General features: G+C 43.7%; 6 protein-coding genes across 8 annotated transcripts in view; 4 read left to right on the top strand and 2 right to left on the bottom strand.

Moving 5' to 3' along the window:
• Positions 1-651: 651 nt before the first annotated feature.
• Positions 652-1785, top strand: LOC125136223 (histone H4). Its single transcript, XM_047796920.1, has one exon. The coding sequence runs from the start codon at positions 707-709 to the stop codon at positions 1016-1018; it is 312 nt and encodes a 103-aa protein (XP_047652876.1). The 5' UTR covers positions 652-706; the 3' UTR covers positions 1019-1785.
• A 2930-nt stretch (positions 1786-4715) lies between these two features.
• On the bottom strand, positions 4716-5188 carry LOC125136213 (histone H2B type 1-C/E/F/G/I). The gene has a single exon (XM_047796910.1). The coding sequence runs from the start codon at positions 5147-5149 to the stop codon at positions 4769-4771; it is 381 nt and encodes a 126-aa protein (XP_047652866.1). The 5' UTR covers positions 5150-5188; the 3' UTR covers positions 4716-4768.
• A 268-nt stretch (positions 5189-5456) lies between these two features.
• Positions 5457-6965, top strand: LOC125136204 (histone H2A type 1). Its single transcript, XM_047796902.1, has one exon. It carries the CDS (start codon positions 5544-5546, stop codon positions 5934-5936), a length of 393 nt encoding a protein of 130 aa, XP_047652858.1. The 5' UTR covers positions 5457-5543; the 3' UTR covers positions 5937-6965.
• Positions 6966-7021: 56 nt separating this feature from the next.
• LOC125136552 (uncharacterized) lies at positions 7022-15577 on the top strand. The gene is made up of 3 exons (XM_047797413.1): positions 7022-7447; positions 13789-13983; positions 15123-15577. Exons 1-3 carry the CDS (start codon positions 7040-7042, stop codon positions 15549-15551), a joined length of 1032 nt encoding a protein of 343 aa, XP_047653369.1. The 5' UTR covers positions 7022-7039; the 3' UTR covers positions 15552-15577.
• LOC125136214 (histone H2B type 1-C/E/F/G/I) lies at positions 13675-14122 on the bottom strand. The gene has a single exon (XM_047796911.1). It carries the CDS (start codon positions 14104-14106, stop codon positions 13726-13728), a length of 381 nt encoding a protein of 126 aa, XP_047652867.1. The 5' UTR covers positions 14107-14122; the 3' UTR covers positions 13675-13725.
• A 4241-nt stretch (positions 15578-19818) lies between the features above and the next one.
• LOC125136314 (histone H4) overlaps positions 19819-25003 on the top strand; it is a 41283-nt gene continuing 36098 nt past the window's right edge. The window contains exons 1-2 of one of the 3 annotated variants that reach the window (XM_047797036.1): positions 19819-20188; positions 20954-22033. In XM_047797036.1, the coding sequence (XP_047652992.1) occupies positions 19866-20177 (312 nt within the window). In that variant the 5' untranslated portion in view covers positions 19819-19865 and the 3' untranslated portion in view covers positions 20178-20188; positions 20954-22033. Of the gene's footprint in view, positions 20205-20953; positions 22034-25003 lie in introns of those variants that run through there. The other 2 variants (XM_047797037.1, XM_047797038.1) reach the window with 2 other exon arrangements.

Here is a 25003-nt window from a genome sequence, read left to right as displayed (position 1 = left end):
CTCAGAGGTGAGGTAAATTGTTACATAATTAAATGAGAATTACAGGATTTAACATACAGGGAAGGGAAAGAAAACAAAACGGGAAATGAACACGGGCGTCCGCGTGGCGGGCGAGATTTCTACCACAGAATCACTAACCAACCAGATATTCGGTTTTGGTAAGAAAATCGTTTTGGTCAAATTTCCCTTGGCTTGGTGATGAAGCTGAAATCTTGCAGTTTTTAAACTCCGGAGTGGGTCTTGGGTTTGAAGAATTCTGTTTGCAGGGAGCAGTAATACTGGTGGCACCGTAAACGTGGGGGGCAAAGCAGAACTTCGCATTCTTACGAAGGTTGCAGCAGTTCCCGTCGTGTGGGTCAAGGCTTCTGCGCAATTGTCTCAAAGCATCCCAAACGGGAAGATAATCAGTTTTAAAAAAAGTTGATTTCTGTAGTCTGACGAATTTGTAAAATAGGTCCGAAAATTTCCACTTAGAGTTGCCGGATCAGCGACCAATAACTTAGCCGAGGGTTCTCTAGGCGGGCGGGGACTAAGGCGTCATGACGTCACTACTCAACGGGCCCAGGAAGGGAGGAGCCGGCAGGATAAATGAAAGTGTTCCGGAGAGCGCGCTCTCAGTTTTCAATTCGGTCCGCAACCCGCTCATATAAGGCAATTGCCTCTTCGGTCTTTCGCTTTTCTGCAAGCTTTCTGAATCCTCGCTGCCATGTCTGGTCGTGGTAAAGGCGGAAAGGGGCTCGGAAAGGGGGGCGCCAAGCGCCACCGTAAAGTCTTGCGGGATAACATCCAGGGTATTACCAAGCCCGCCATTCGTCGTTTGGCTCGGCGTGGGGGGGTCAAGCGCATCTCTGGGCTCATCTACGAGGAGACCCGTGGGGTTCTGAAGGTGTTCTTGGAGAACGTGATCAGAGACGCCGTCACCTACACCGAGCACGCCAAGCGCAAGACTGTCACCGCCATGGATGTCGTCTACGCGCTGAAGCGCCAGGGCCGCACCCTCTACGGCTTTGGCGGTTAAGTCTCCCGATTCCTGCCGCCTAACATTTTCCACCAAAGGCCCTTTTCAGGGCCGCCCACATGTCTCTGCGAAAGAGCCGGCACTTGCTGATATCTTTTATATTTCGGTGTTTGTGAAAGCAGATAACGAAGTGTGTACGTTTTAAACTAAAACTAGTACTTTTTAGCTTGCGTTCTAAGGCTTTGGAAGTGTGCTGGGCTGTGTGTTTGCGCTTCGGGTAACGTGGTTTTAGGCTGATGTTTATCGTCCAGCTTTACGTTCATGGGCCAGTGAAGTAAGTTACGGTACTTTCTACCCCCGAAGGATTCCTTTTTCAGTTCTGGAACATTCCAATTTGAGTCGTGTACGTCTGGTGTTGAATACTAGAGAGAATTCAGCTTAAACGGCCCGCGGCGGAGCGCCGCAAGCCTCCCCTCCCCTCCCCCGTCCGTGGTCCGGGCTCAAAATGGCGGCGAGGCCGAGGAACAAAGAAAGGCCGTGTTTGCCGCGGGACGCGGGCCCGGAACAAAGGCGAATTCGTGAGGGAGGTGGCATATTAACCTTGGGCAGGGGCGCGCGCTGCTCGGCTCGGGTGGCGTGTGGAGACGTTGCTCGCCTCTGCTAACTAGAACTTGTACAAAAGACAGGGAGCAAAATTAAAATGTACATGCGGAGAGAGCTAGCATGTATTGTTAGGTTATAGAGACCACTAAATTCTGGCTTCCTGTTAGGAAAAACGTTGTCCATATGAAGGGTTACTTAAAGAAAATAAATGACAGCTAAGCTTAGCAGTTGTTAAGTAGACATGATTTTAAAATATATATATACTGGCATCAGGATATTTTACCTCACATTCGTAAGTATGCACTATTTTTTTTAAAGCTCTCATATAATTGCTGTCAATCTAAAACCAAATTCCCTAATATCTAATACTCTGTTCACATTAACCAATCCCTGTTATGCTTTTTTAGGTATCTGGGTTGCTTAGAGGAGATTCCAATCAGGCTTTTGTTGTGTCTCAGGTCTCTAAGTTTTCTCTCCTCAGAGATCCCACTTAGTTTTTTTGACATTGATTTGTCGTAGGCCTGCCCTATAGAATGTCCTGGTTTGACTTGTTTCCTGGCGAATTTATTTTCCTTTGGTATCCTGCCTGCCTGTTTTGCAGGGTTGCATCAGGTATTTCCTCCTCGTGGCCTGCTCTAGGGTGATTCTTTGAGTCAGAAATCAATGGAGTCACTGGGAATCTGAACTATTTTATTTTTATTTTTAAATTTTATGGCTACGTTCGTGGCGGTCCTGGGCGCCAGGGATTGAATCCGAGCCACAGCTGTGACCTACGCCCGCAGCTGCTGCAATGTCGAATTCTTTAACCCATTGTGCTGCCGCTGGGGATCGAACCCTCACCTCCGCAGGGACCCCCCCCCCCCCCCCGCCCCAGCCGCTGCTGTGGGATTCTTAACTCATTGGGGCGCGGTTTAGCCACCCTGGTGCTTAACAATGAAAAGACTCAGATGATATTGGAGCTGGGGTACCAATTTGAGGAAATAATTCATGTGATGATATTAATTTAACAAACATGCAAAATCATACCAGGCACTGTTTGATGCCATGGAATTACAATAATTCACTACTGTAGTGAACAGAACAATACTTCTCATGGAACTTTTATTGGAGGAGGCACAAACAAAACAGGTAAAACTGTCACATGGTGCTATGAAAACCACTGAAGCTGGGGAAAACATTAAAGTGTGGAAGGAGTATGGTATGGTCATAGAACTATTTTAAGTGGTAAGGTTATAAAGAACGATTTACTCCTAAGTGATGCTGGGGGAAAAAAAAGATTGAGAAATTGAAGTTCCAAATGGAGGGAAGTTCAAGAAGGAAAGTCTGGAGGTAGCAGGAAGTTTTGTGATTGGGCAGAAGGAGGACAAGGGTGTGTGGAGGAAAAGGAGATCACATATCTGAGAGGCAAATGAAGGTGAGTAGTTCCTTTTTGACCTTCCTTATAACCTAAAACATCTGACTATAGGAGGTACCCATACCCCTAGTTCTAGTGAGGCATGAGAAGGTCCCTGGAAAGTAAGGCACATGTTGCTTCAGTTGGCTATCAAAGATAGGGAGGACTTAACAATCACAGGCACTAGGTTGTCCTCAGAACAGTTCAGGGAAAAAAGTTGGTTTTATTTACATTTTTGGCCAAACCCAGGGCATGCAGAAGTTTCCAGGCCAGGGATTTAACCCATGACCCAACTCTGTGACAACTCTGGACCCTTAACCTATTGACCCGCCAGGGAACTCTCAAGCTTTGGTTTCAAAGAGGGGTTTAGACTGTTAGAAGGGGTTTGGAGTATTCACACTGCCAGACAAGGAATCCTAATTGGTGTCAAATGCTACTAGGCTTTCTGGCCTACTACCTTCTTCAAGGCCTCAGGATTCCAAAGTGCGCAGAACTAAATGCACCTTCCCAGCACTTCGACCAGAGGCTTTAGCAACAGCAAATATTTTGGAGGACTTTCTTTGTGCAGGCATCATTCTAAGTGCCTTACCTGTGCTCTTGTATTGACAATCCCAGCACTGCCATACAGTAGTTGCTAATTATTATTCCCATTTTAGAGGTAAGGAAATGCTCACAGAGGGTTTAAGTAATTTGGCCAAATTTACCATTCAAAGAGGCAGTCAGTGCTGTATCATATGCTGGGGAGTTAACTCTTAATCCATGCTTATAAATTTATTTTCACGAATACATTGTTTTAAAAAGCTTGTAGGAATTCCCACTGTGGCTTAACAGGATCAGCAATGTCTCTGGAGTGCTGGGACACAGGTGTGATTCCCAGGCTGGCTCAGTGGATTAAGGATCTGGCAAATGAAGCTCAGAAGTGCAGGAACTCCATACTGCCAAGGGGCAGCCCAAACTCCATATGCCACGGGGCAGCCAAAAAAGAAAAAAAAAATTAAAAATAACTTTGGAAAACAAGAAATGAATGCCCTTATTATATATGGGGTTTAGGGAATTTGATTCACAACACTATTAAAAAATACAGTAACTTAATGTTCACAAAAATCCAGTCATTGTATGGAGGAAAATTTTTTCCTTCTTCCTTTCTAGGTTCTCTGGCTGGTCTAATAATTGATACAAGACAGATTAACGGCAGAAAAACATAAGGCAATAACATATATTCCTCCTGTATACATTGGAGAGCCAGCCCCAGGAAAACTAAGTTGATGGAGGAAATGGCTGAAGCCACCACCTTAAATACTATTTCAACTACAAAGAATGTTTGGGGGAGTCGGTTGTGGGAGGTAACCAGGAAAAGCACAGTAAACACGGGTAAGGCGGTCATGCAGATTTAGACATTAGGCCGTCCTCTTCCAGGTATAGCGAGGGAGACACTATTACAAATGGTTATTTCCCTTATAAATATGTCTTACAAGAATAACAGTTTCTACGTTCTCAAAGTTGGTCCTTTTTCTTAAGCTTAACCAGTCTAGAATAAGAGATATCAAATAGGCAAGTTTTGCTCTCCCTCACAGCTATTTGCAGACATATGGCTAATAAATGGAAAATGACACTTTTGAACACAGGTTTATGCTTTCTTACCCATGGTTCTCTGCCCCACCACCGCTCAAAAAGGTGAACTTTGATGGCAATAAATACTTTTCTCATTGATTGGTCAAGCCATTTTCACGAACTGTAGTTACAGATCTTTAAGAGACAACGTGGGTGGCTCTTAAAAGAGCCTTGAGTTATTGGTATTGTTGTAGAAGGCAGATTTACTTGGAGCTGGTGTACTTGGTGACAGCCTTGGTGCCCTCGGACACGGCGTGCTTGGCCAGCTCCCCCGGCAGCAGCAGGCGCACGGCCGTCTGGATCTCCCGGGACGTGATGGTCGAGCGCTTGTTGTAGTGGGCCAGGCGGGAGGCCTCGCCGGCGATGCGCTCGAAAATGTCGTTGACGAAGGAGTTCATGATGCCCATGGCTTTGGACGAGATGCCGGTGTCCGGGTGGACCTGCTTCAGCACCTTGTACACGTACACGGAGTAGCTCTCCTTGCGGCTGCGCTTGCGCTTCTTGCCGTCCTTTTTCTGGGCTTTGGTCACCGCCTTCTTAGAGCCCTTCTTCGGAGCAGGAGCGGACTTGGCTGGCTCAGGCATCGCGAAGGTAAAATAGAACAGAACAAGACAATACTCGCGAAATAAGCTCAGAAACAAAAGGGCCTTAGTATTTGTTTGGCCTATATGCAAATTAAGGGTGGCAGAATTACGGTTTCTTATTGGCCTTTTTTGCATCCTATCCTCTGATTGGCTCTTTTTTCCAAACTCTCATTGGCTCTTCCCTTAGCTCCTCTGACATAATTTGACCTTTCAACTACCAGCTCTTCTAAATTTGCGGCGTCGTTGTTTGACATCTGGCTTTTGATTGGCTGAAGTTTGTATTCGGCCAATAGCACAGGCTGTTTTGCCAAACCGCCGCAGAGTATAAGACTCTAGCTGCTTGTATTTTCAGGCACAATTTCTTTGGCTCTCAGACTGTTTTTCTACTTTCACAATGTCTGGTCGAGGAAAACAGGGCGGAAAGGCACGCGCTAAGGCCAAGACTCGCTCTTCGCGAGCCGGTCTTCAGTTCCCCGTGGGTCGAGTGCACCGACTTCTCCGAAAAGGCAATTATGCTGAGCGGGTTGGTGCCGGCGCGCCGGTATACCTGGCAGCAGTGCTGGAGTACTTGACTGCTGAGATCCTGGAGCTGGCTGGCAACGCGGCCCGCGACAACAAGAAGACCCGTATCATCCCACGTCACCTTCAGCTGGCCATCCGCAACGACGAGGAGCTCAACAAGCTGCTGGGCAAAGTCACCATCGCTCAGGGTGGTGTCCTGCCCAACATCCAGGCCGTGCTGCTGCCCAAGAAGACTGAGAGCCACCACAAGGCCAAGGGCAAGTGAAACAGTAGTTCTTTAGTCCCCATTCTGGAAATCAAAGGCTCTTTTCAGAGCCACCCACTTTTTCTGAAAAGCGCTGCAATACTTATGGTGTGGTTTCGCTTAAGTTTTCTTTGCACTAGCCAGTTAAAACTAAAAATGGAAAGCTGGTACCGTCCTAGCCACAAAGGGGTGAGTTTAGCCATTGCTCACGTCTTATGCACCATAAAGTCTTAAATATCAGTCCGTTCAGCTACACGTTTTTACTCAAAAGCTCTACTCAGCCATACACGTTTTCACATTGAAAGAAGGTTGAACTAATTCTAAACCTGTGATTAGTCCATGAAACTTAGCAGTTAAAGCCACTGTTTTTATATAATCTCCAGCTCATTATTCACCGCAAGTGATCTTGGCTATTTCACAGAACTGCTTGAAATGTGATTTCTAGAGAGGGGAAACGTTCTACACCGTGCGAAGGATTGGTGGAGGTGGTGGCCTTAAATGACTAAGAAAGACAATGAAACAGGAATATGGTAGAAGTGCTGGCAAATCAAAAATGAACGCGGGCTTTTCAAATTCTGAACCGAAACAAAATGTCATTTGGCCACCACAGGAAAGTCAGTAATTTCTTTCGCATTGTTTCCCAGTCATCTCAGGCCCATCGCTTTACCTCTGGTGTGTTAGAGTGGAGATAGGGAGTGGCAGACGAGGAGACTCCAGTTCAGAAAAAGCTACCACCAAGGAAAAAGAGAATACAAGTAAATCTTTTTAAAGCATTGTCCTAGGAATTTTAGGGCCCATTACGTAGATCTACTGAATCAGAAATGGCATCTTCCACGATCCCCCAACGGTTCCCTAGAATTTGAGAGGGCACTGAGGTAGGACATTGGAAAATTTGCTCTGCATCGCCGGCTATAGCAAAGAAGGAATTAGAATGTAGAGTAATTCATCCAATCAGAGTCTGTGCTAAATCACCAATCACTTCATTTAGTTCTCAGCCAATGGTTTTGTTTCGCGGGACTTTTGAAATAGGGCAAGGCCAATCAGTGTGTTTCTGACTATATATAAAGACACCTTCTCCCTGGTTGTCTATCGGCTTGTCCTTTTTTTTTTTCTGTTCTTTTACAATGGCTCGAACTAAGCAGACCGCACGCAAGTCTACAGGCGGCAAGGCGCCGCGCAAGCAGCTGGCCACCAAGGCGGCCCGCAAGAGCGCGCCCGCCACCGGCGGCGTGAAGAAGCCGCACCGCTACCGGCCCGGCACGGTGGCCCTGCGCGAGATCCGGCGCTACCAGAAGTCCACGGAGCTGCTGATCCGCAAGCTGCCGTTCCAGCGGCTGGTGCGCGAGATCGCGCAGGACTTCAAGACGGACCTGCGCTTCCAGAGCTCGGCCGTGATGGCGCTGCAGGAGGCGTGCGAGGCCTACCTGGTGGGGCTCTTCGAGGACACCAACCTGTGCGCCATCCACGCCAAGCGCGTCACCATCATGCCCAAGGACATCCAGCTGGCTCGTCGTATCCGCGGGGAAAGGGCGTAAGGTTTCGCTGGCTGTTCCAATCCAACTAAAGGCTCTTCTAAGAGCCACCCACATTTTCTTTAGAACAGCTGTCACTTTAGTGCTGAGCATTTGAAAGTCCGTTTTGAGGACGTTGAGGTGGTTTTTTTGTTTTTTGTTTTTCCATTGTCCATTTCCAGGAAATGGCATTTACTGTTCAAGGTTCGAATCCAGACCAGTTTCTACCCAAACCCCAGCTGTGGCAATGCCAGATACTTACCCACTTCCATCTGGGGCTGGAACCTGGGTCCCATCTCTCCCAAGACGGAACCTATCCCGTTTCTTCACAGTGAAAACGGAGGTAGGAGCTCTTGTCCTCAGTAAGTCACTGAAGGAATTTGATGGCAACTGGGAGTGTTGTAACTTAAAAAGGTATTTGTTTCTAAATCTTCCTAATAGCTTAGTGGGTACGTTACAGGCAAAAGTTGAAAATAGGTCTTTTGTGAGATGCGGGATATAAATACATTATATGCTGGTGGGTTGAGGGATTATTGGACTTGACAGCAGGCATGTTTTAGGGAGTTTGCTCTTTACAGTCAATGTACTGCGAGGGTCTTGGATTTTTTGAGCACGCGGATTTTGAAAGGAAAAGCACTGGGTGGCAATATGGTGGGGGAGGGGTGCTATAGGAGGAGATGAAGGCAGATCCAAGTCATGTAGGGGCTTGTAGGCCACTGCACCGAATTTGGCTTTTTCTCTGAATGAGATAGAAGGCCTTGAGAGGAGTTGCACAGAGGAGTTTTTGTGTCCTCTCTCATTTAAGCGGGTTCTGCTTTCTTTTAAGGTGGACTCAGTTGTACTCCAATGCAAAAATTAAGAACCAGTTTTATTTTGTGCTTTTCAGTCCTTGAAAATAGAGGCTGACCTGGAGGATTTATACTTGAGAGGAAAGAGAAAATCTAAACATTTGGGCTTAAAGCTGATTAATATAGTGTAGAAACACTTCAGTTTACTGGTTTTATGGCCACAGGCAAATTGTTTACCTTCAGGTAAGGAACTTGATTTATTTGAATTGCAAATTCAGGGACCACGTCTGGTTATCTATCTATCTATCTATCTATCTATCTATCTATCTATCTATCTATCTATCTTTCCATCCATCTATCTGGTATAGTGGTATAGTGGTGAGGTACTATGCAGCTTCATTTCACTGGCTCATTCAGTCAGTAGCAGATCTGGCTGAATCCATGCATGCCCTTGGGGTTGCAAATTCTTTGTAGCACTCTTGGTCTTTATTATGTTATTTGCCAAATAGCTTTGTTAACAATTCCTCCCTTGGGAACCGTCCAGGTGGCAACGGGATTCTTGATTTTATTAAGGCGAAGGGGATTAAGGACCACAATGGAATGGGAGATGGGGTGTGTGTGAATATTTTGTTATTTTAAATATGATGGGTTGGGAAGACAACTGACACGAGACATGAAAGCCAGTGTCATGCAGCCTGGAAGGGAGAAAGGACTTCACTCACCTGTGAGAAGATTGCTCTCACTCCAGACAAGAAATGGTGATGGTATTACGTGGGGATGATAGCCACGTGTCTGATAACCAACTGGATAGACACAGGTTCATCTTCTCTTTTCTCAAGCTGGAGTATCTAGATAGCTTAGCAATGATTTTATACATTTTTCATATTTTTCAAAAGTACTGTTCAAGTTTTGTGAACACTTCCGATACAGATGGTAAACTGGGGCTGGGGTAGGAATAGATGAGTACCCCATGGAAGACTGCCAGCCTGATTCAAGGATACTAGTCATTAAGGAAAGAGTATTAATTACATGATAATTTATTTAAAATAAAAAGTAAGGTATTTCAAGGTTCCACAGAGTCACCATCATTGTTCTCCCTTTCGGAAGAAAGAGAATCCAAATGTAATGTCTCTAAAAAGGCTTTATATACTGTAGCAAGCAAATTTGCTGAGATTATATTGGATAATTATTGGATGAGTCCCTAGATATATATAAATCTGCCCATCTGCTGGTTCATTGCGAATACCACTCTATATTAGAGGCTTCATAATAGTGATGATTTGATGGCCAAACTCATGATTTAAAAAGAAAATAATTTATTTTTTATTTATTTGTTTTTTGGCTGCATTCATGGCATGTGAAATTCCAAGGCCAAGGGTTGAACCCAGGCCACAGCAATGACAGTGTCAGATCCTTAGCTGCTAGGCCAAAAGGAATTCCCAAACTCATGATTTTTTAAAATAAAGCAAAATTAAAATGAAAATTATTTATTCATGATAAAGATGTTACATGTTCTCAACTGCTGATCTTGAGCTATAACTGACAAGGAATAAGGGATTTCATCTCTTCTGAACCTTTCCTATTGGATGAGACTGCTGTCCAAATGCAGGGATTTTCATTATGCTGTGAAATTACTTTCATTTTTCATAAGTAATGTTCAGTGAAAGAAAAGGAAACTGGTATCCTTCAGGATTTGCCCAGATAACGATGAACCTGTTGGGGAGGAAGGAATTTTCCTCTATTTTTTGCCAACTAAAGAATGTTGCTGGCCACCTGGTTTTACAAGATTTGAATCATTTAGTCACTGTGGTCAGCTGCCCTTCAACTCACCCTGAAAGGAACTCAGGGCAGAGATCAGGATTGAGGCCCTCTGTGCGCTGAGAAAAATGGCACAACAGGTCTTCAGATCCAGCAAGTGACTGAATTTCCTTTGAGAAAATAGAGGTTGGGGAGTTCTGTGGTGGCTCAGAGGGTAAAGGATCCAGAGTTGTTACTGCTGGATCAAAACCGTGGCATGCCATGCCAGCCAGGAAAAAAAAAAAAAAAAAAATCAGGGCACTTGGTGGAGAGTATATTAAGATAAACCCCCAAACCTTGTAGACAAAAAAATGTCACCTGCCATATCAGTAAACAAAGGATATTCTGGCCATCATCCCCTGCCTAGCCCCTGACGGTTCACCCTGAGGGAATTCAGGATGGAGTAAAACAGGATATTGACACAAGATGGTTAAGTTGTATATCAAAGGAATTATTTCAGTGAGCCCAGACTCTTGCATCTTCCCATGCATAGAAAAGCACTAAGTTCATTAACTTGAAATGTCTGTTTTCTTCAATTTACATCAATCTTTTGATGTTTTGACTATCTGGGTTTTTGTTTGTTTGTTTTGCAAAAACACCTACATACCTGGCCTCCTGTCTTACCTCTTCTGGACAGTTTCTCAGAGCTATCTGAGCCTGCCTCCTGCGCTTAACATTCCTCCGGCTGTCTGCTGAATAAAACATGATTCTCAACTTTTAGATTATGCATTTTTGTCAGTTGACAACCTTAATGGATAATTTCATTTGTTCTCTGCTTTTCTGAGGTCCAAAAAGAGTATTCTAGGTCAGCAGGCAGCAGCTCTTCCAAGCTCTTGCTCTGGAGCCCAGGTGCCCTGATCATCTAATCTTTGTGCCTTAATCATCCTGATCTTTATGCCGTAATTTTCCTAAACACATTGCTTGTCCATGTTAAAAAAAGAAGATGCAGCAGAGTAAATTTTAAAGATCATACTGGTTTTATTCAGTGATTTACTAGTCAGGCAGCATTCAGTCTAGCAGATAGAAAGGAGTGGAACAAAATAAAAGGAGCTGAACAAAATAAAAGATTTTTATAGGCGGAAGGGAGCAGGAACAGGGAAGTAATATTAGGGGAAAAAAGTGGGTTTGTTACTGCAAGGTTGCTTTCCTTTAGGAGATGGCAGGGATCTGTTGGGCTGATTACCTAACTGGTGGGAAGCACGCAACTCCCGATTGACTGATTTAGGATTCTATTTCTGAGGAAGCCCAAATTGCAGTTAAGTCTGAAGACATGAGGTTTAGCATCCATGACCCTATTTGGGGCATATTTTATTTCTAAAACACTTTTTCTCTGAGAAAAGAATGAGCATGGAAAGTCTTTCCGGTGTCCTTATTATGCCCCAGGCCCGGAAATGTCAAATTTTACTTTTATTTACATTCCCTTGTTAGAAACTCAAATAGAAGGCCACACCCAGCTACAAGGGAAGCTGGGAAATGAGGTCTCAGAGGTTCCAGGAAAAAAGGGGTTAAATTAACAGACAGGTGTAGAGTTTATCTGTGTGGAACTAGGGTACCAGTTAGTGTCATATATCTATTGCCTGATATCCTCACTTGCTCTAATTTCCTTTCCGGAAAACCTGCATATCTTCTAAAGTCTCTATGCCTAGGTCCTCCTTTCGTTCTTGATAGTAGTAGAAAGAGCATTGAAATAACAGAGTTCTGGTGTAAGACAAATGCCAAATAAGCTTGAGCAAGTCAACTAGTTACTGTATTAATTATCTCTATAAATGGGGAAACATGCTGAATGGTTCTGCATAAGGCCCAAGAACACCCAGCTAGTAAATGATGACAACAAAGTTCAGCCCAAGTAGTGAGTCTCAAAGCCCTTTTCGTTTGAAGCATATTTCATTGCTGTTCTGTATTTGAATATATTATCATTTCCCCTATGGGACATTATATGCCCTAGGTAACAAGGACCATATCTTATTAAGACAACTAGAATGAAACATTGTCACATTTAAAATATAAATATACAACTTTTGTTGTTAAGCATAGTTCTTAAAGAAAAACTTGAACCCTGACCATTTCTGTGATTCCTTTCTCTTTTGCTGTCTCTCCTTCCTTTGCCATCTTTCTTATTCTATCTCCCTTCCAGGATTGCCTGCAGGGAGTTTGAAAACTTAAGGTTAACTCAGCTTGTGGCAGTGTTAAAATGACATTTAGACCTTTGCTTCTCCTTTCTATTAAATTATTGTCTAAATATTCATTTTAGACTGTGAACCCTGTGAGGAGAGTTGTTCCTATTCTGTTCATTGCTCTTTACTTAGTACTTGACACTTTCTGAAACTTAATAAACTCTCAGTAAATGAAGGAATAAAATAAACTCAGAGTCCTAGTTTTTTTACTCAACACTTTTTTTTTTTAAATTTTCTTTGGGGGGCTGCACCCATGGCATATGGAATTTCCCAGGATAGGGGTCCAATCGGAGCGACAGCTGCCGGCCTACACACAAAGCAACGCCAGATCCCAGCCACTACTGTGACCTACACCACACAGCTCAAGGCAATGCCTGATCCTTAACCCACTGATCAAGGTCAGGGATCAAACCTCCCTCCGCATGGATACTAGTCAGATTAGTGTCTTCTTCTTTTAAAGAAGTCTTAGGCAAACTTAGGTCTCAAAATCAGAATACTCTGCAACACACAACACAGTCCTTCCCCATCCCATGATCCAACATAGAAATGCCCACAAGAGGGGACTTATCAAAAGTGAGGATAGTAACTATCATTACGATTAGCCTGCTATGCATGATCCTTAATCTCAAAGTATTTTGAAAATAAAGCTGCAATTGTATTCTGTTGATTCCTACCAGCCTCAAGGAAAGACTACACAAGACTGATTTCTCGGGCACCAGCCAAGGACACTACCCCAAAATTAAGAGCCTTTGTTCCCAGGCTGTTGGAGGCTTCTCTCCTCTTCTACCTGCACAATAACTAAGGATTTCATTTATTCGAAAGAGAGCCTTTGTTACAGTCCACCTACTAAAACCGCTAACCAATAGTAAACAATGAAAACTGACTTCAGTTTTTAATAAAGACGACTTCTCTGCTATGCTTGACAAAATTGCTTCTGCTCAAGTAAAGGAATTAAATTTGGGATAATTGGAATGGTAAGGATAACCAAGGTAAACAACTTCCAAGTTCACCATCACTTTTCCAAAGATCATAAAGACATTCAAGCATTTGAAGTGAGTGGCTCCAGGGACGCAAAAAGGGCAATTAGAATTAATATTTGGGAGGGAAGGCCTGGGAGAGATTAGGCTCAGAATCCCAAAGGCAGGGAGAAGACCAGGAGGGTAGTATAACCTGGCGGTGGAGGGGGTAGAACAGGGGAAACGGAACTGAAGACAACTGCAGCTTCTAAGTACCTGACCACTTCTAGGTGAGGAAATTCCACCCATCTGACTTCTCCAGCTTGTCGAAGAATAAGGTCATGTACAGAAACTCTTAAAAGTGTGGAAAGTTTTGGGGAAGACTGGAAGCAGAAAAGCAGCTTTCTCTATTGAGTATAAGAGGTTCTGCTTTTGGAGTTTTTGGCTAAAAAGTTCAGCAAGTTTCAGAGATAAATTGTTTTTAGAGGTCAGGTATAGGCAGAAGAGCATTACAGCTCTTTAAAAGAAAACCTAGGTGGCTCTGAAAAGAGCCTTTGGGTTTGACAATCCACTTGTAAATACATTTACTTGGAGCTGGTGTACTTGGTGACGGCCTTGGTGCCCTCGGACACGGCGTGCTTGGCCAGCTCCCCGGGCAGCAGCAGGCGCACAGCCGTCTGGATCTCTCGGGACGTGATGGTCGAGCGCTTGTTGTAATGCGCCAGCCGCGAGGCCTCACCCGCGATGCGCTCGAAGATGTCGTTGACAAAGGAGTTCATGATGCCCATGGCCTTGGACGAGATGCCGGTGTCCGGGTGGACCTGCTTCAGCACCTTGTACACGTACACCGAGTAGCTCTCCTTGCGGCTGCGCTTGCGCTTCTTGCCATCTTTCTTCTGGGCCTTAGTCACTGCCTTCTTAGACCCCTTTTTGGGAGCAGGAGCAGATTTCGCCGGCTCAGGCATATTACCAGGTTGTTAAGCCAAACCAACTGAACATCCGCTGTACTGCGGACCTATATTTGTAGGGCTTCTATGCAAATAGGTGCTTGACATATCTCAGTCTCTGATTGGGTCAAATCAGCCAGTAGAAACTCTCTATGCAAATAAGGTGATTTCAAATCTGCTTTTTTATTGGCTGTTTAACTGGAACAATCCTAGGTTCCTTTCTCTTCCAGCAGAGAAGATAGCTTTAATTTTCAAAATAGTGAAAAAAACTAAATCGATGTCTTGTCCATAAGTATCTATTTGTGAGCCTTGCTCCTTCCTAGATCTAAAGAGATAAATTTACGATTCTAGTTTTTCTGCCAAAATTCAGTTAAAAGTCGCAAATTTTAGAAAAGAGAGCATTAAAATTAGCTAAATACTTAATTGCTTTCACAAATATGCCATTGGCATTCCCAGTTTCGCTATATTAATGTAGGCAACATTTAAGCTTTAACAGGAATTAGGGATCATCACATTTCAACAGCGCTATTATTTTTATGTTTCCTAGGAGCAGTGCCTGGAAGTGATGTCAGTGTTTGTTGGAGGGCTGGGAATTATATAATAAATTGCTTGAAGTGCTAAGATAAAACGTTTACTCAAAATCATAAGCTTTGAAGGACATAAGCTTTAAAGGACAAAGCTGGAATGGATCAATTGCGTTCAAAAACGAAGTTTTTAAAAGGGCTCAGACCTGTGGAACATTCATTTTCGTCTCTTCCCAAACTTAATCCCGAACTAGGGGATTAAAACAAAACCTACTAACGTTCAAATAAAGTATGTAAAATACAGGCAGAAAAAATTGCGGGGCCCTTCAAACCAGAGAGTATAGAGCATACTATGATTGGCTAAATTGTTCTAAAGTGAGACCTGGTAGCCAATCACAAGGCCTATCCAGTTATTTAATTCACGGCGCGGAATTTGAAGGTTCGGACCAATCAGGATGACTCTGCCTTTATAAATAAGAGCAAGAAGCACAGTATTTGCAGTTGTAACAGTGTCTGCAAACTCTCGTTATGGCTCGTACCAAGCAGACCGCACGCAAGTCCACCGGCGGCAAGGCGCCGCGCAAGCAGCTGGCCACCAAGGCGGCCCGCAAGAGCGCGCCCGCCACCGGCGGCGTGAAGAAGCCGCACCGCTACCGGCCCGGCACGGTGGCCCTGCGCGAGATCCGGCGCTACCAGAAGTCCACGGAGCTGCTGATCCGCAAGCTGCCGTTCCAGCGGCTGGTGCGCGAGATCGCGCAGGACTTCAAGACGGACCTGCGCTTCCAGAGCTCGGCCGTGATGGCGCTGCAGGAGGCGTGCGAGGCCTACCTGGTGGGGCTCTTCGAGGACACCAACCTGTGCGCCATCCACGCCAAGCGCGTCACCATCATGCCCAAGGACATCCAGCTGGCTCGCCGTATCCGCGGGGAGAGGGCGTAAATTGTTTTCTCTTTCCGACTTTAAACCCAAAGGCTCTTTTCAGAGCCACCTATAATTTCACTCTGAAAAGCTGTATCACACGGGATTAATTTGCCAGCCCCCTTTGAAGATGTAGCAAGGGAGAACTAGCGTTTTAACTAAAAATTCCATGTATTGACCCCAGGAGAGCAAGGACATCCTTCTACTTCTTTCTCTCCAGACGTGAACAGGGGTTAACAAACTTTGCTAGTACTTTTAGCTGTACTCATTCGTTTCAACTAGAGAAACAGGAAAAATGATAGAAACCGGATTTCTTTCTCCTGAGAAGTGAACCCTTTTGTCAGTAGAATGGAAAGTAGGAGTGTATCACTAGGAAAGCTGTATAAGAAACTTAGCTACCCCAAGAACAAGCTATATATAGTTTAATATGTAATATATATACTAAGTTTATATGTACTATACTTATGCTAAAAATATCTAGACCTCCTGCTTTGTTTACTTTGTGGGTCTTATTTCTAAGAAAGCCCCCGTGCAGGGAATTTAAACTTTCTCCCCATTAATGTCTTGTGTCAATTATTAGAGTAGGCAAAAGAATTCAAATATTCCCATCACCCTCCCTGACACAGGAAGTCCAGCAATGTCATAGGGAATGAGAAGACGGACATAATCCTTAAACATCCTAGAAAGCATCCTAGGTGTATACAACACTTTACATGGCAAGCACAAATAATGATGTTCGAGGATACATGCTGAGTACTACAGGAGAGCCATTTGGTCGTAATCCATTTGCTTTACTGAGCAATGCACCCTCTGGTAAATGTAGTCATCCTTGTAGTACTGAAAATAGAGATATGGTACCCAAAACGTGGCTTCCATGGGATTTCCAAAGTTCAACTTCTGCTAGCATCACCAGTAGAGTGGGCAATAGTGCTGTTACTGATACAGTTGAGCAGAGCACTGGTGCACCAAATCTGGGGCCTGAAATAATATGTTCTGCCCAGCAGGAATTTAGAGCTTGTCGCAGCAATTAACTGACTATTCAGATGGTGCAGAATGTGTCTGCGTGAGAAGCATGATGTAGTCACTAAGATAGAATTCAAACTTTGCAATAACCTGTCTATAGGTAATCGCCCCTCAAAGATCCAGTGAGATAACAGCTCCCAACTTTCCTCTGACGAATTGCAGAATCCTAGGATGAACCCTAGGGCCGTGCAGAATTCGTGGATTCAGTCAGGTTTTACAGACATTAGCAATGGGAACGCCCAGCCTTATTCCTGGGTTTACTCCTAGTTCTTGGGGACTAGGGAACACTGGAGGCTCTCGAGGAGCTAAATGAATAGCTCTGTATTAGAGTGAAAACACACGTCCCAAGGAAGGAACCAAAGAACATTGACATCAACAGTTTATTCAACAAAAACTGTAGACTGCTGCTGGACCAAATCCTCAGCTATAGGAACCAGAAGTCCAACATCAGAAACTGTTGGAATAGCTCCGTGCAGTTTTTGAAACTTGAAGCAAACTTGCAAGTGATAATAGTAAAACAGTGTGATTTCCCTGTGACCATTGAAAGGCTCATTAGGTTCCCAGTCATCATATCAGCACTTCTGCCATCTTAAAAAAATGTAATTTTCAGGGGGAGCTCGGGAAATACAAAAGGCAAACCAAAAGTGGGGGTGAGCGTTGGAAGAAATAAAACTCCTCTCCTGTACAGAAAAGATCATGACAGCTTTATTTACAAATTAAAAACAACATAATATCTTTCCACCAATGAACTGGCTAAGTAAATTCTCATACATACATACAAAGGAATACTACTCAGCAATAAGAAGGTAGACTGTTTATATATGCAACAATGTGATGCTTAGTGAAAAAAGCCAACGTCAAAAAGTTACACATTGGGAGTTCCTGTTGTGGCTCAGTGGTTAGCGAATCCAAATAGGAACCATGAGGTTGCGGGTTCGATCCCTGGCCTTGCTCAGTAGGTTAAGGATCCAGCATTGCCGTGAGCTGTGTAGGTCGCAGATGCAGCTCGGATCCCTCGTTGCTGTGGCCCTGGCATAGGCCAGCAGCTACAGCTCTGATTGGACCCCTAGCCTGGGAATCTCCATATGCCACAGAAGTGGCCCTAGAAAAGGCAAAAAGACAAAAAGACAAAAAAAAAAGTTACATATTGGAGTTCCCATTGTGGCTCAGTAGTAATGAACCTGGCTAAGGTCCATGGGGACATGGGTTCGATCCCTGGCCTCGATCAGTGGATTAAGGATCCAGTGTTGCCCTGAGCTCTGATGTAGGTCGAAGAGGAGGCTCGAATCCGTTGCTGTGGCTGTGGCTGTGGCGAAGGCCGACAGCTGTAGCTCCAATTGGACCCCTCACCTGGGAACCTCCATATGCCACGGGTGCGGCTCTAAAAAGCCAAAAAAAAAAAAAAGCCCCCCCCCAAATTACTTATTGTATTACTCCATGTATATTCTCAAAATCTCCATGTAGATTCTCAAAATGGCAATACTAGAGATTGATAACAGATTACTGATTGCCCAGAACAGGGAAGAAGTCACTGAGTGTGACTATAAAAGGAATTCTTAGGTGGTAATGGAATAGTTTTCCATCAGCACTGAGGCTATAGATGGGAAAAAATTGCATAGGCTCCTACAAGCGCGCACACACATACACACATGCGTCCTTGTAAAAACTTGTGAGAGCTAAATAAGGCTTGCAGCTTAGTTAAAAGTATTTTGTCATTGTCAATTACCAGGCCTGATATTATAAAACAATTATATAGGATGTCACTACTGGGGGAAAGTGGGTTCAAGGAACTCTAGTTACTATTGTAGCAACTTGCAAACTTAGTTATTTCAAAATAACAAGGTAAAAAAAAATCTGATAATTCTTTAGCAGTTGCTACTGTGTATACTTTGGGATTCTAGGGCTTGTTTAAAAAGTTAATGTTCTTTATTGTGTGTGTTTTGTTTTTGCATAAACAGTGTTTTTCTTTCTTCATCACTGCTTTCTTTCTTGGCTGTTCTAGTGATGAAATGTCCATTGCATTGACACCTGTTTCATTTACTTTGTTGCCTGTTTCTTTTTTCTTTTTAGATCTTGCCTCTGCTGCCTCTAATTTTCTGATGGGTACTTGGCTGAGCTAGTCCATGCTCTTTAGGACAGTGTACATGGTATATAATAAATGTGAAACAAAAATAATCTCTTATTGTGTACATTCTATTTATTCTAAGGACATCATTTATACCTTGATGCTCTTGAGTAGCTAGTTCAGTAATTTTTTTGAATAATATAAAAATCTAGGTGTTCTCTTGTGCTGCAGCCAGTTAAGGATTCAGTGTTGTCACTGCAGCAGCTTGGGTGCTGCCAAGGTGCAAACACCTTCCCTGGCTGGAAAACCTTCACATGCCAAGGTTCCCCTGCCCTCCCCCCCAAAAAAAGGAAAAAAATAGCTCCAATCACATTTTTTATATCTAACTCTTGCATAAAATCCCTTTCCTTAACATTAGAATTTATGATAGCTTTGCCTGAATTTCATGTACCAACCCCAGGAAAGGACAATCATCCCTCTACTCCCTGTCCTCTATAGAGGACAAGGCATTAGCTTCTGACAATTTACATTCTTTTCCTCCAAGATCCTTCATTATTTAAATATATATATGTTAATTTGCATAAACTAAAGCACATTTTACAACTGGTGTCATATTAGAAATGTTTTGAAATCCTTCCTTGTACCTTAGTCCTGTGTGTATTATAAACACTTTGTTTTTAAAACAAAGAACCGAAGTCCAGGGCTAGAGGGATTAATTCTTCACAAACTAGAAGCCAGTCTTTTTGTTTATAATAACTCAATTATCAATAGTATTGATCCTACATTGTGGCTAAGTCCACCGAGACTCAGATAGATTAATAAACGTGCCCAATAACAGTTTGAGAGCAGCTAGCTCATGGATTCCAAACCCAAAGCCTGGTGAGGATGGTTGTCAATGTACTTGGGAATTAATTTGATTTGGAGATTTAGTCTTGTATTTCAGTGTGGCAAATGATCCAGTAATATATGGAATGCATAAGTCCTAAAAACAAATCGCATACATATACATAAACGAGGCAGTTTCTTTTGTGTACATGTTTGACGATTCTGTGTAAAGATTCTTATTTTCTAAATACCAATAAATCTCCTTACTTCCTGTATACCTTGAATCTTTGGAGCAAGGGGCGGGGACTCCACGGTTTCCCGCCTTTCTGTTCGTTCAGTTTTCACCAAGGTCCGTGCAATTGCTACATAACAGGCTGCAGGGGGCAGACATTACACGCTCGCATCTTTCGCTTCTTTCCATCATGTCTGGACGCGGAAAAGGTGGGAAGGGTCTTGGAAAAGGAGGCGCTAAGCGCCACCGCAAGGTACTGCGCGACAACATCCAGGGCATCACCAAGCCGGCCATTCGTCGCCTGGCCCGGCGTGGCGGTGTCAAGCGCATCTCCGGCCTCATTTATGAGGAGACCCGCGGGGTGCTGAAGGTGTTCCTGGAGAACGTGATCCGGGACGCCGTCACCTACACCGAGCACGCCAAGCGCAAGACCGTCACCGCCATGGACGTGGTCTACGCGCTCAAGCGCCAGGGACGCACCCTTTATGGTTTTGGAGGCTAAGTTCGAGCTCTGTAAGCCCTTTTTTGAGTAAGCAAAGTTCAAGGCCCTTTTCAGGGCCACCTACCTTTTCCATGGAAGAGCTCACTCTTGGTTGCTTTTGGGGTGGCTTGGTGGTAAAAAGGGGGGAAAATTAAGCCTGTGTATTATATTGCCTAGGTGTAGCTAGGTTCAGTCTCTAAGATCTTTCTGTAATGCTCTGTTAGTATCAGTTGTTAGGACTGCATTTAAGCACCAACAGGTACCTGGTGGCAAAAAATGGCCACACAGCTTCTAAGTGAAGGGTCATGGGTTGTTTATATAGAAATGTGTGCTGTCTCAAGACACCACAGAATTAACCTGCTAAATTGCTCCTATAATCAGGATGCATTTTCTTCTAGTCTTAGTCCCTCCCTCCCCATTCCTTGCTAGGATAATCCAATCATACTATTTCTAGTCAGATCTGTTAGAAGACTAGGAGAAGCTAAATAACAAGCCTTAGCATATGCCATTCAGGATGCATTTGCTGCACATGGTTTTCATCCTATCGTTGTCATGGGCCATGCGAAAATCTTTTGGGATGGAAGTTGGGGAACAGTATATGTAGACTACCAAAATTGTCCCACACATGTGTATTTGCAAAGGGGAAAATGTATCTTTACAGTGGAATGACAGCCCCCTGTTGTGATGTTAGTACCACTAAAAGTAATCAGTTTTCATTTATTGTGCCTCCTGTGAATTATACAGACTTGACAACGATGTAACTAGAATCTAACCATGCTTCAACCCCCTGTTTACAGAGTACAGTGGAAGAAAGAGCCAGGAAAACATCATCCCAAGGGAAAAAAAAAAAAAAAAAAAAAGCAAGTAATTAAAGAAGTTTGGGGCCTGTTCCAAGTGAAGAGAGTAAAGCAACAGAGCAACTAAAATACCACGTGTTGATTGGATCCTGGCTCTATAGATGAAGCTATAAAGGGCATTTCCAAGAGAGTTGAGGACATCTGAATGTGGACTGGCTGTAGATAATTGTACAATTTTTTTTTCTAGATTTGATATTATTAGGATTATATGGAGAATTTCTTTATTCTAGTGTGTAATGCTAAAATACTTAGGGGTTAAGTCTTAGGTCTCATTTTTTCAACTTTTTCGTTTGAATATATAATAAAATTTCGGGAAAAATTAAGCAGGTGACTACGTGTTGGAAACTCATCTGTGTCACTGTGAGAGGTTGTTGAACATATGACTGTAAACGTCTGTGTCTGCAGAGAGGGGAAATAAATTTTTTATTTTATTTTTAGAACCCTATGGCATCCTCAAATATGTAAGAGAAGAGAGAAGGAACCTTTTGAATCAAGCAATTTAGTAAGTCATGATAAGTTCTCTTGCTCCCAGTATAGTTGGCAAAGTGCCACCACTTGAAGGACAAGCACAAGAAGAATCAGCTTAGGTCTCAAGGACAGGCAGCACATTGGGACCCTCTGTTTTCTGTTTACTTTTCCCTCTGCTCTACAATAATTTGGTAGCAGTCATCATTCCATAGCATGGCTCTTTTCCATTCACCAGAGGCTTAATCCTACCCTCCATGGTTTCTCTAGCTCTGGGATAGAGTTAGGGTAACTGGACCCTGTGTTGTGCATGCCACAGAGCAGCCAACATGAGAAATGACTGCTTAAGTATTCCACTTTTGCTCAGGTATAATATTATCGAAGAGAGCTGGTTTCTGGGTCCAAAGAAGCTCATCACAAAATTTACCACTGTTCTGAAAATGGATTCCAAACAAATTTTTCTGTACAAGTTTATTTTAGGTTTGAAAGGCTCAAAACAGGCAATACACGTCTGCATTTGGGGAAAAAAAAGTCTGTTAATACAGGTTTTCTCTCCTGTACCATATTTTAAAAAATCATAATTGACTTAATATTGTGCCAATTTCTGCTGTACAGTAAAGTGTCTCAGTTATACATATATGTACATTCTTTTTAAAATGGCTTTCTGTACCATTTTAATAAAGGAATAATAAGAATAGACACTTTTTTTTGTTTTTGTTTTTTTTCATTTTTGACCACTCTCAGCATATGGAGTTCCTGGGCCAGGAATCAGATCCCAGCTACAGTCATGACCTAAGCTACAGCTGTGGCAGTGCCAGATCTTAACCCACTGTGCAGGTCTGGGGGATCAAATCCTGTGATCCAGCACTCCCAAGACGCCACCGATCCTGCTGTGCCACAGCGGCAACTCCAAGAGTAGACATTTTAAGTTACAATCGTGTACTTATTAAAACTTATTTATTCCTCAAAGCAACTCCAAGAGAAGACATTAATATCACCTCAGTTTTAGGCATCAGCACACTGAGGTCCAGAGTGGATGAGTAATTAGTCCAAGGCCATAGAAATGGAGCTGGGATTTGAAGCCAGGGAGTCTAGCTCTGGCTCACACAATTCTGTCAAATGTCTGGCTAACAGTTAACACTAAATGCTTTCTATGCAGCATTTCTGGTTATGGTGGGAAAAGATTACCTTGTTGCCCTGGTAGTCTCCTTTGGGGAGTCAAGGCCAAGGCTATCCTTTGAGCCTTCTTGGCTAGGCCTGAGAATTAAATTGACATAAGGCAAATTAACAGGTGGAAAGCATATAAAATCATGTAAGTTTTACATAACACAGGCATCCTCATAAGGATATGAAGATCCCAAAGAAGCATTTAGATTTAAATCCTTATAAACTCACTGAATTTGACAAAGAGTAGTAAATTATGAAAGTGTGACAAGACAAAGGAGCTTGGTGGTAATTACTGGTATAAAAGAAACAAATGGTAGAAAAGTAATTAATGGCAGAAAAGATAAGGACTAGCTTAACAATATTTGTTTTCATAAATTTATCTCAGCTTCAAGCTTCCCATCTCTGGTGATAAGAATGCTATTTTGTTCCTGGTACTGGGAGGTTCCATACAGGTGTTTCATTTCCTGGTTTTAGAAGGAAAAGAGGAAGTCAGAGTGCCTTTGGCCCCTGTAATTTTTCAAGTGGCTTTAGCTAAAAATAACTCTTAGGCCAATATAGCATATTTTAGGGTGGCAAGTTCTGTCCGCCTTCACCTCCAAGTATACTACCAGGCAACTCTCCCAGATCTTACAGAAAAGATAGGTTCACAGATTAAATTAAAATGGGTAAAATTTTTAATTAATTTAAACCATACTGGGTTAGGACTAAGCTTTCTTGTTTCCTGACAGCACTCATTTTTTCAATGTATAGACGAGATACTCAGAGGGCACAATAACTTGAGACAAAGTACAATTACAGCCTTATCGTGTAACCTTGGAACAGCAACATTGGCAGAGGCAATCTGCCACGGGCCCTGAGGGCTCTTACTGGGTGTGCCAAATACACCATTTATCAGGGTTGAGGTGCTTTAAAGAAAGGTGATGGCTGCCCTAAAAGAGAAAATTTGCTTATTATACTCAGTTTAAGCCATAATTTCTCCCAAATTATCCCGTAGCTGTGATGCCCACGCACTGTGTGCAGCATCCACCCGCGCCCCTCCAGGTTGCCCCTGTGGGACTTCGGGGACAAGGGGAACCAATGCAAGTTACAGTCCCAACGGATCCTCAGGGCAAGACAAAAGTTTAAAATATCTCATAGACGTTATTAACTATGGTTCCAACTATCCATACTTATTTGTATTGTTTCCTGTAGGAGGGAAGCTAATTAAATGACCCAGCTGCCCTCTCGCGGAAGCTCGTTACTGGATCCGAACATCCTGGTCTTTTATTTCTGGAGTAGAATGAATCCAAACCTGCTTCAGTGAGAAAACGGATGCCATTTTATATGCAACCTACTCCGGTTGAAATAAATTCAACTACACCGCGAACTCCTACTAATCTGTGCTTTCACGATGTGGGGGCCGCCATTTTGAGACGACTGCGAATCAAGAGAACGATAAAGACGCCGCAAAGGAGTAATGGCTGCATTACCAAATGAAAGCTGCAATTTAGCATTGCCAGAAGCAACTAGGAATCTTTTACTTTTTCTCCCTGGTTGTGCTAGTAACAGCCTTTTATGGGACTAAGTGGGTGGCCCTGAGAAGGGCCTTTTGTTAATAAGCTGGGGCTTCTTAGCCAGAAACAAGAGAAGAGCTTAACCGCCGAAGCCGTAGAGGGTGCGTCCCTGGCGCTTGAGCGCGTAGACCACGTCCATGGCGGTGACGGTCTTGCGCTTGGCGTGCTCGGTGTAGGTGACGGCGTCCCGGATCACGTTCTCCAGGAACACCTTCAGCACCCCGCGGGTCTCCTCGTAGATGAGGCCGGAGATGCGCTTGACGCCGCCGCGCCGGGCCAGGCGCCGGATGGCCGGCTTGGTGATGCCCTGGATGTTGTCGCGCAGCACCTTGCGGTGACGCTTGGCGCCCCCTTTACCTAGCCCTTTGCCACCCTTGCCTCGGCCAGACATGACTAGACAATGTTACTAAGCTATTACAAAGATTCAGCGGCAGCTGCAGCCTCTTATGTAGCAGTTTTGCGGACCTTTTTGGAGACTGAAACGGCGGGGGCGGGAACGAGACCTCTGCCCCCTCCTCTTCTCTGTCTTACTGGGCGTCTGCTATTGTCTAGCAAGAGAACGGGGCGGGGAAATGTGACTCACTGTCTGCCTCTTCCTGTTTCCTGGTTGGGGTCCAGAGTTGCTGGTTTTGTGGTCTCTAGTTACGTGCCTGTGGATTTTCTCAATTCACATTGTACAGGTCCCTTCCTTTTATCATTAATAAAAAGGAGGCAGTAACGCTATACTTGTTTACAAAAGGGAGAGAAAGTGGAATACAATTATTTTTAAATGTGAAGATACTGAAAAAGTGTCAGGAGTAAATCT

Source organism: Phacochoerus africanus, chromosome 9 (assembly GCF_016906955.1).
Source record: "Phacochoerus africanus isolate WHEZ1 chromosome 9, ROS_Pafr_v1, whole genome shotgun sequence".
Lineage (NCBI taxonomy): Eukaryota > Metazoa > Chordata > Mammalia > Artiodactyla > Suidae > Phacochoerus > Phacochoerus africanus.
The sequence above is the reverse complement of the archived record's forward strand: the minus strand, read 5'-3'. Positions and strand labels throughout refer to the sequence as shown.

Bases quoted from the DNA above. Each gene is read 5' to 3' on its own strand.
- LOC125136204 (XM_047796902.1), top strand. From the start codon at position 5,544: ATGTCTGGTCGAGGAAAACAGGGCGGAAAGGCACGCGCTAAGGCCAAG.
- LOC125136213 (XM_047796910.1), bottom strand. From the start codon at position 5,149: ATGCCTGAGCCAGCCAAGTCCGCTCCTGCTCCGAAGAAGGGCTCTAAG.
- LOC125136214 (XM_047796911.1), bottom strand. From the start codon at position 14,106: ATGCCTGAGCCGGCGAAATCTGCTCCTGCTCCCAAAAAGGGGTCTAAG.
- LOC125136223 (XM_047796920.1), top strand. From the start codon at position 707: ATGTCTGGTCGTGGTAAAGGCGGAAAGGGGCTCGGAAAGGGGGGCGCC.
- LOC125136552 (XM_047797413.1), top strand. From the start codon at position 7,040: ATGGCTCGAACTAAGCAGACCGCACGCAAGTCTACAGGCGGCAAGGCG. The intron at 7,448-13,788 runs TAAGGTTTCGCT...GTGCTTGGCCAG, and splicing joins GTATCCGCGGGGAAAGGGCG to CTCCCCGGGCAGCAGCAGGC. The intron at 13,984-15,122 runs GTACACCGAGTA...CAGTTGTAACAG, and splicing joins TGCTTCAGCACCTTGTACAC to TGTCTGCAAACTCTCGTTAT.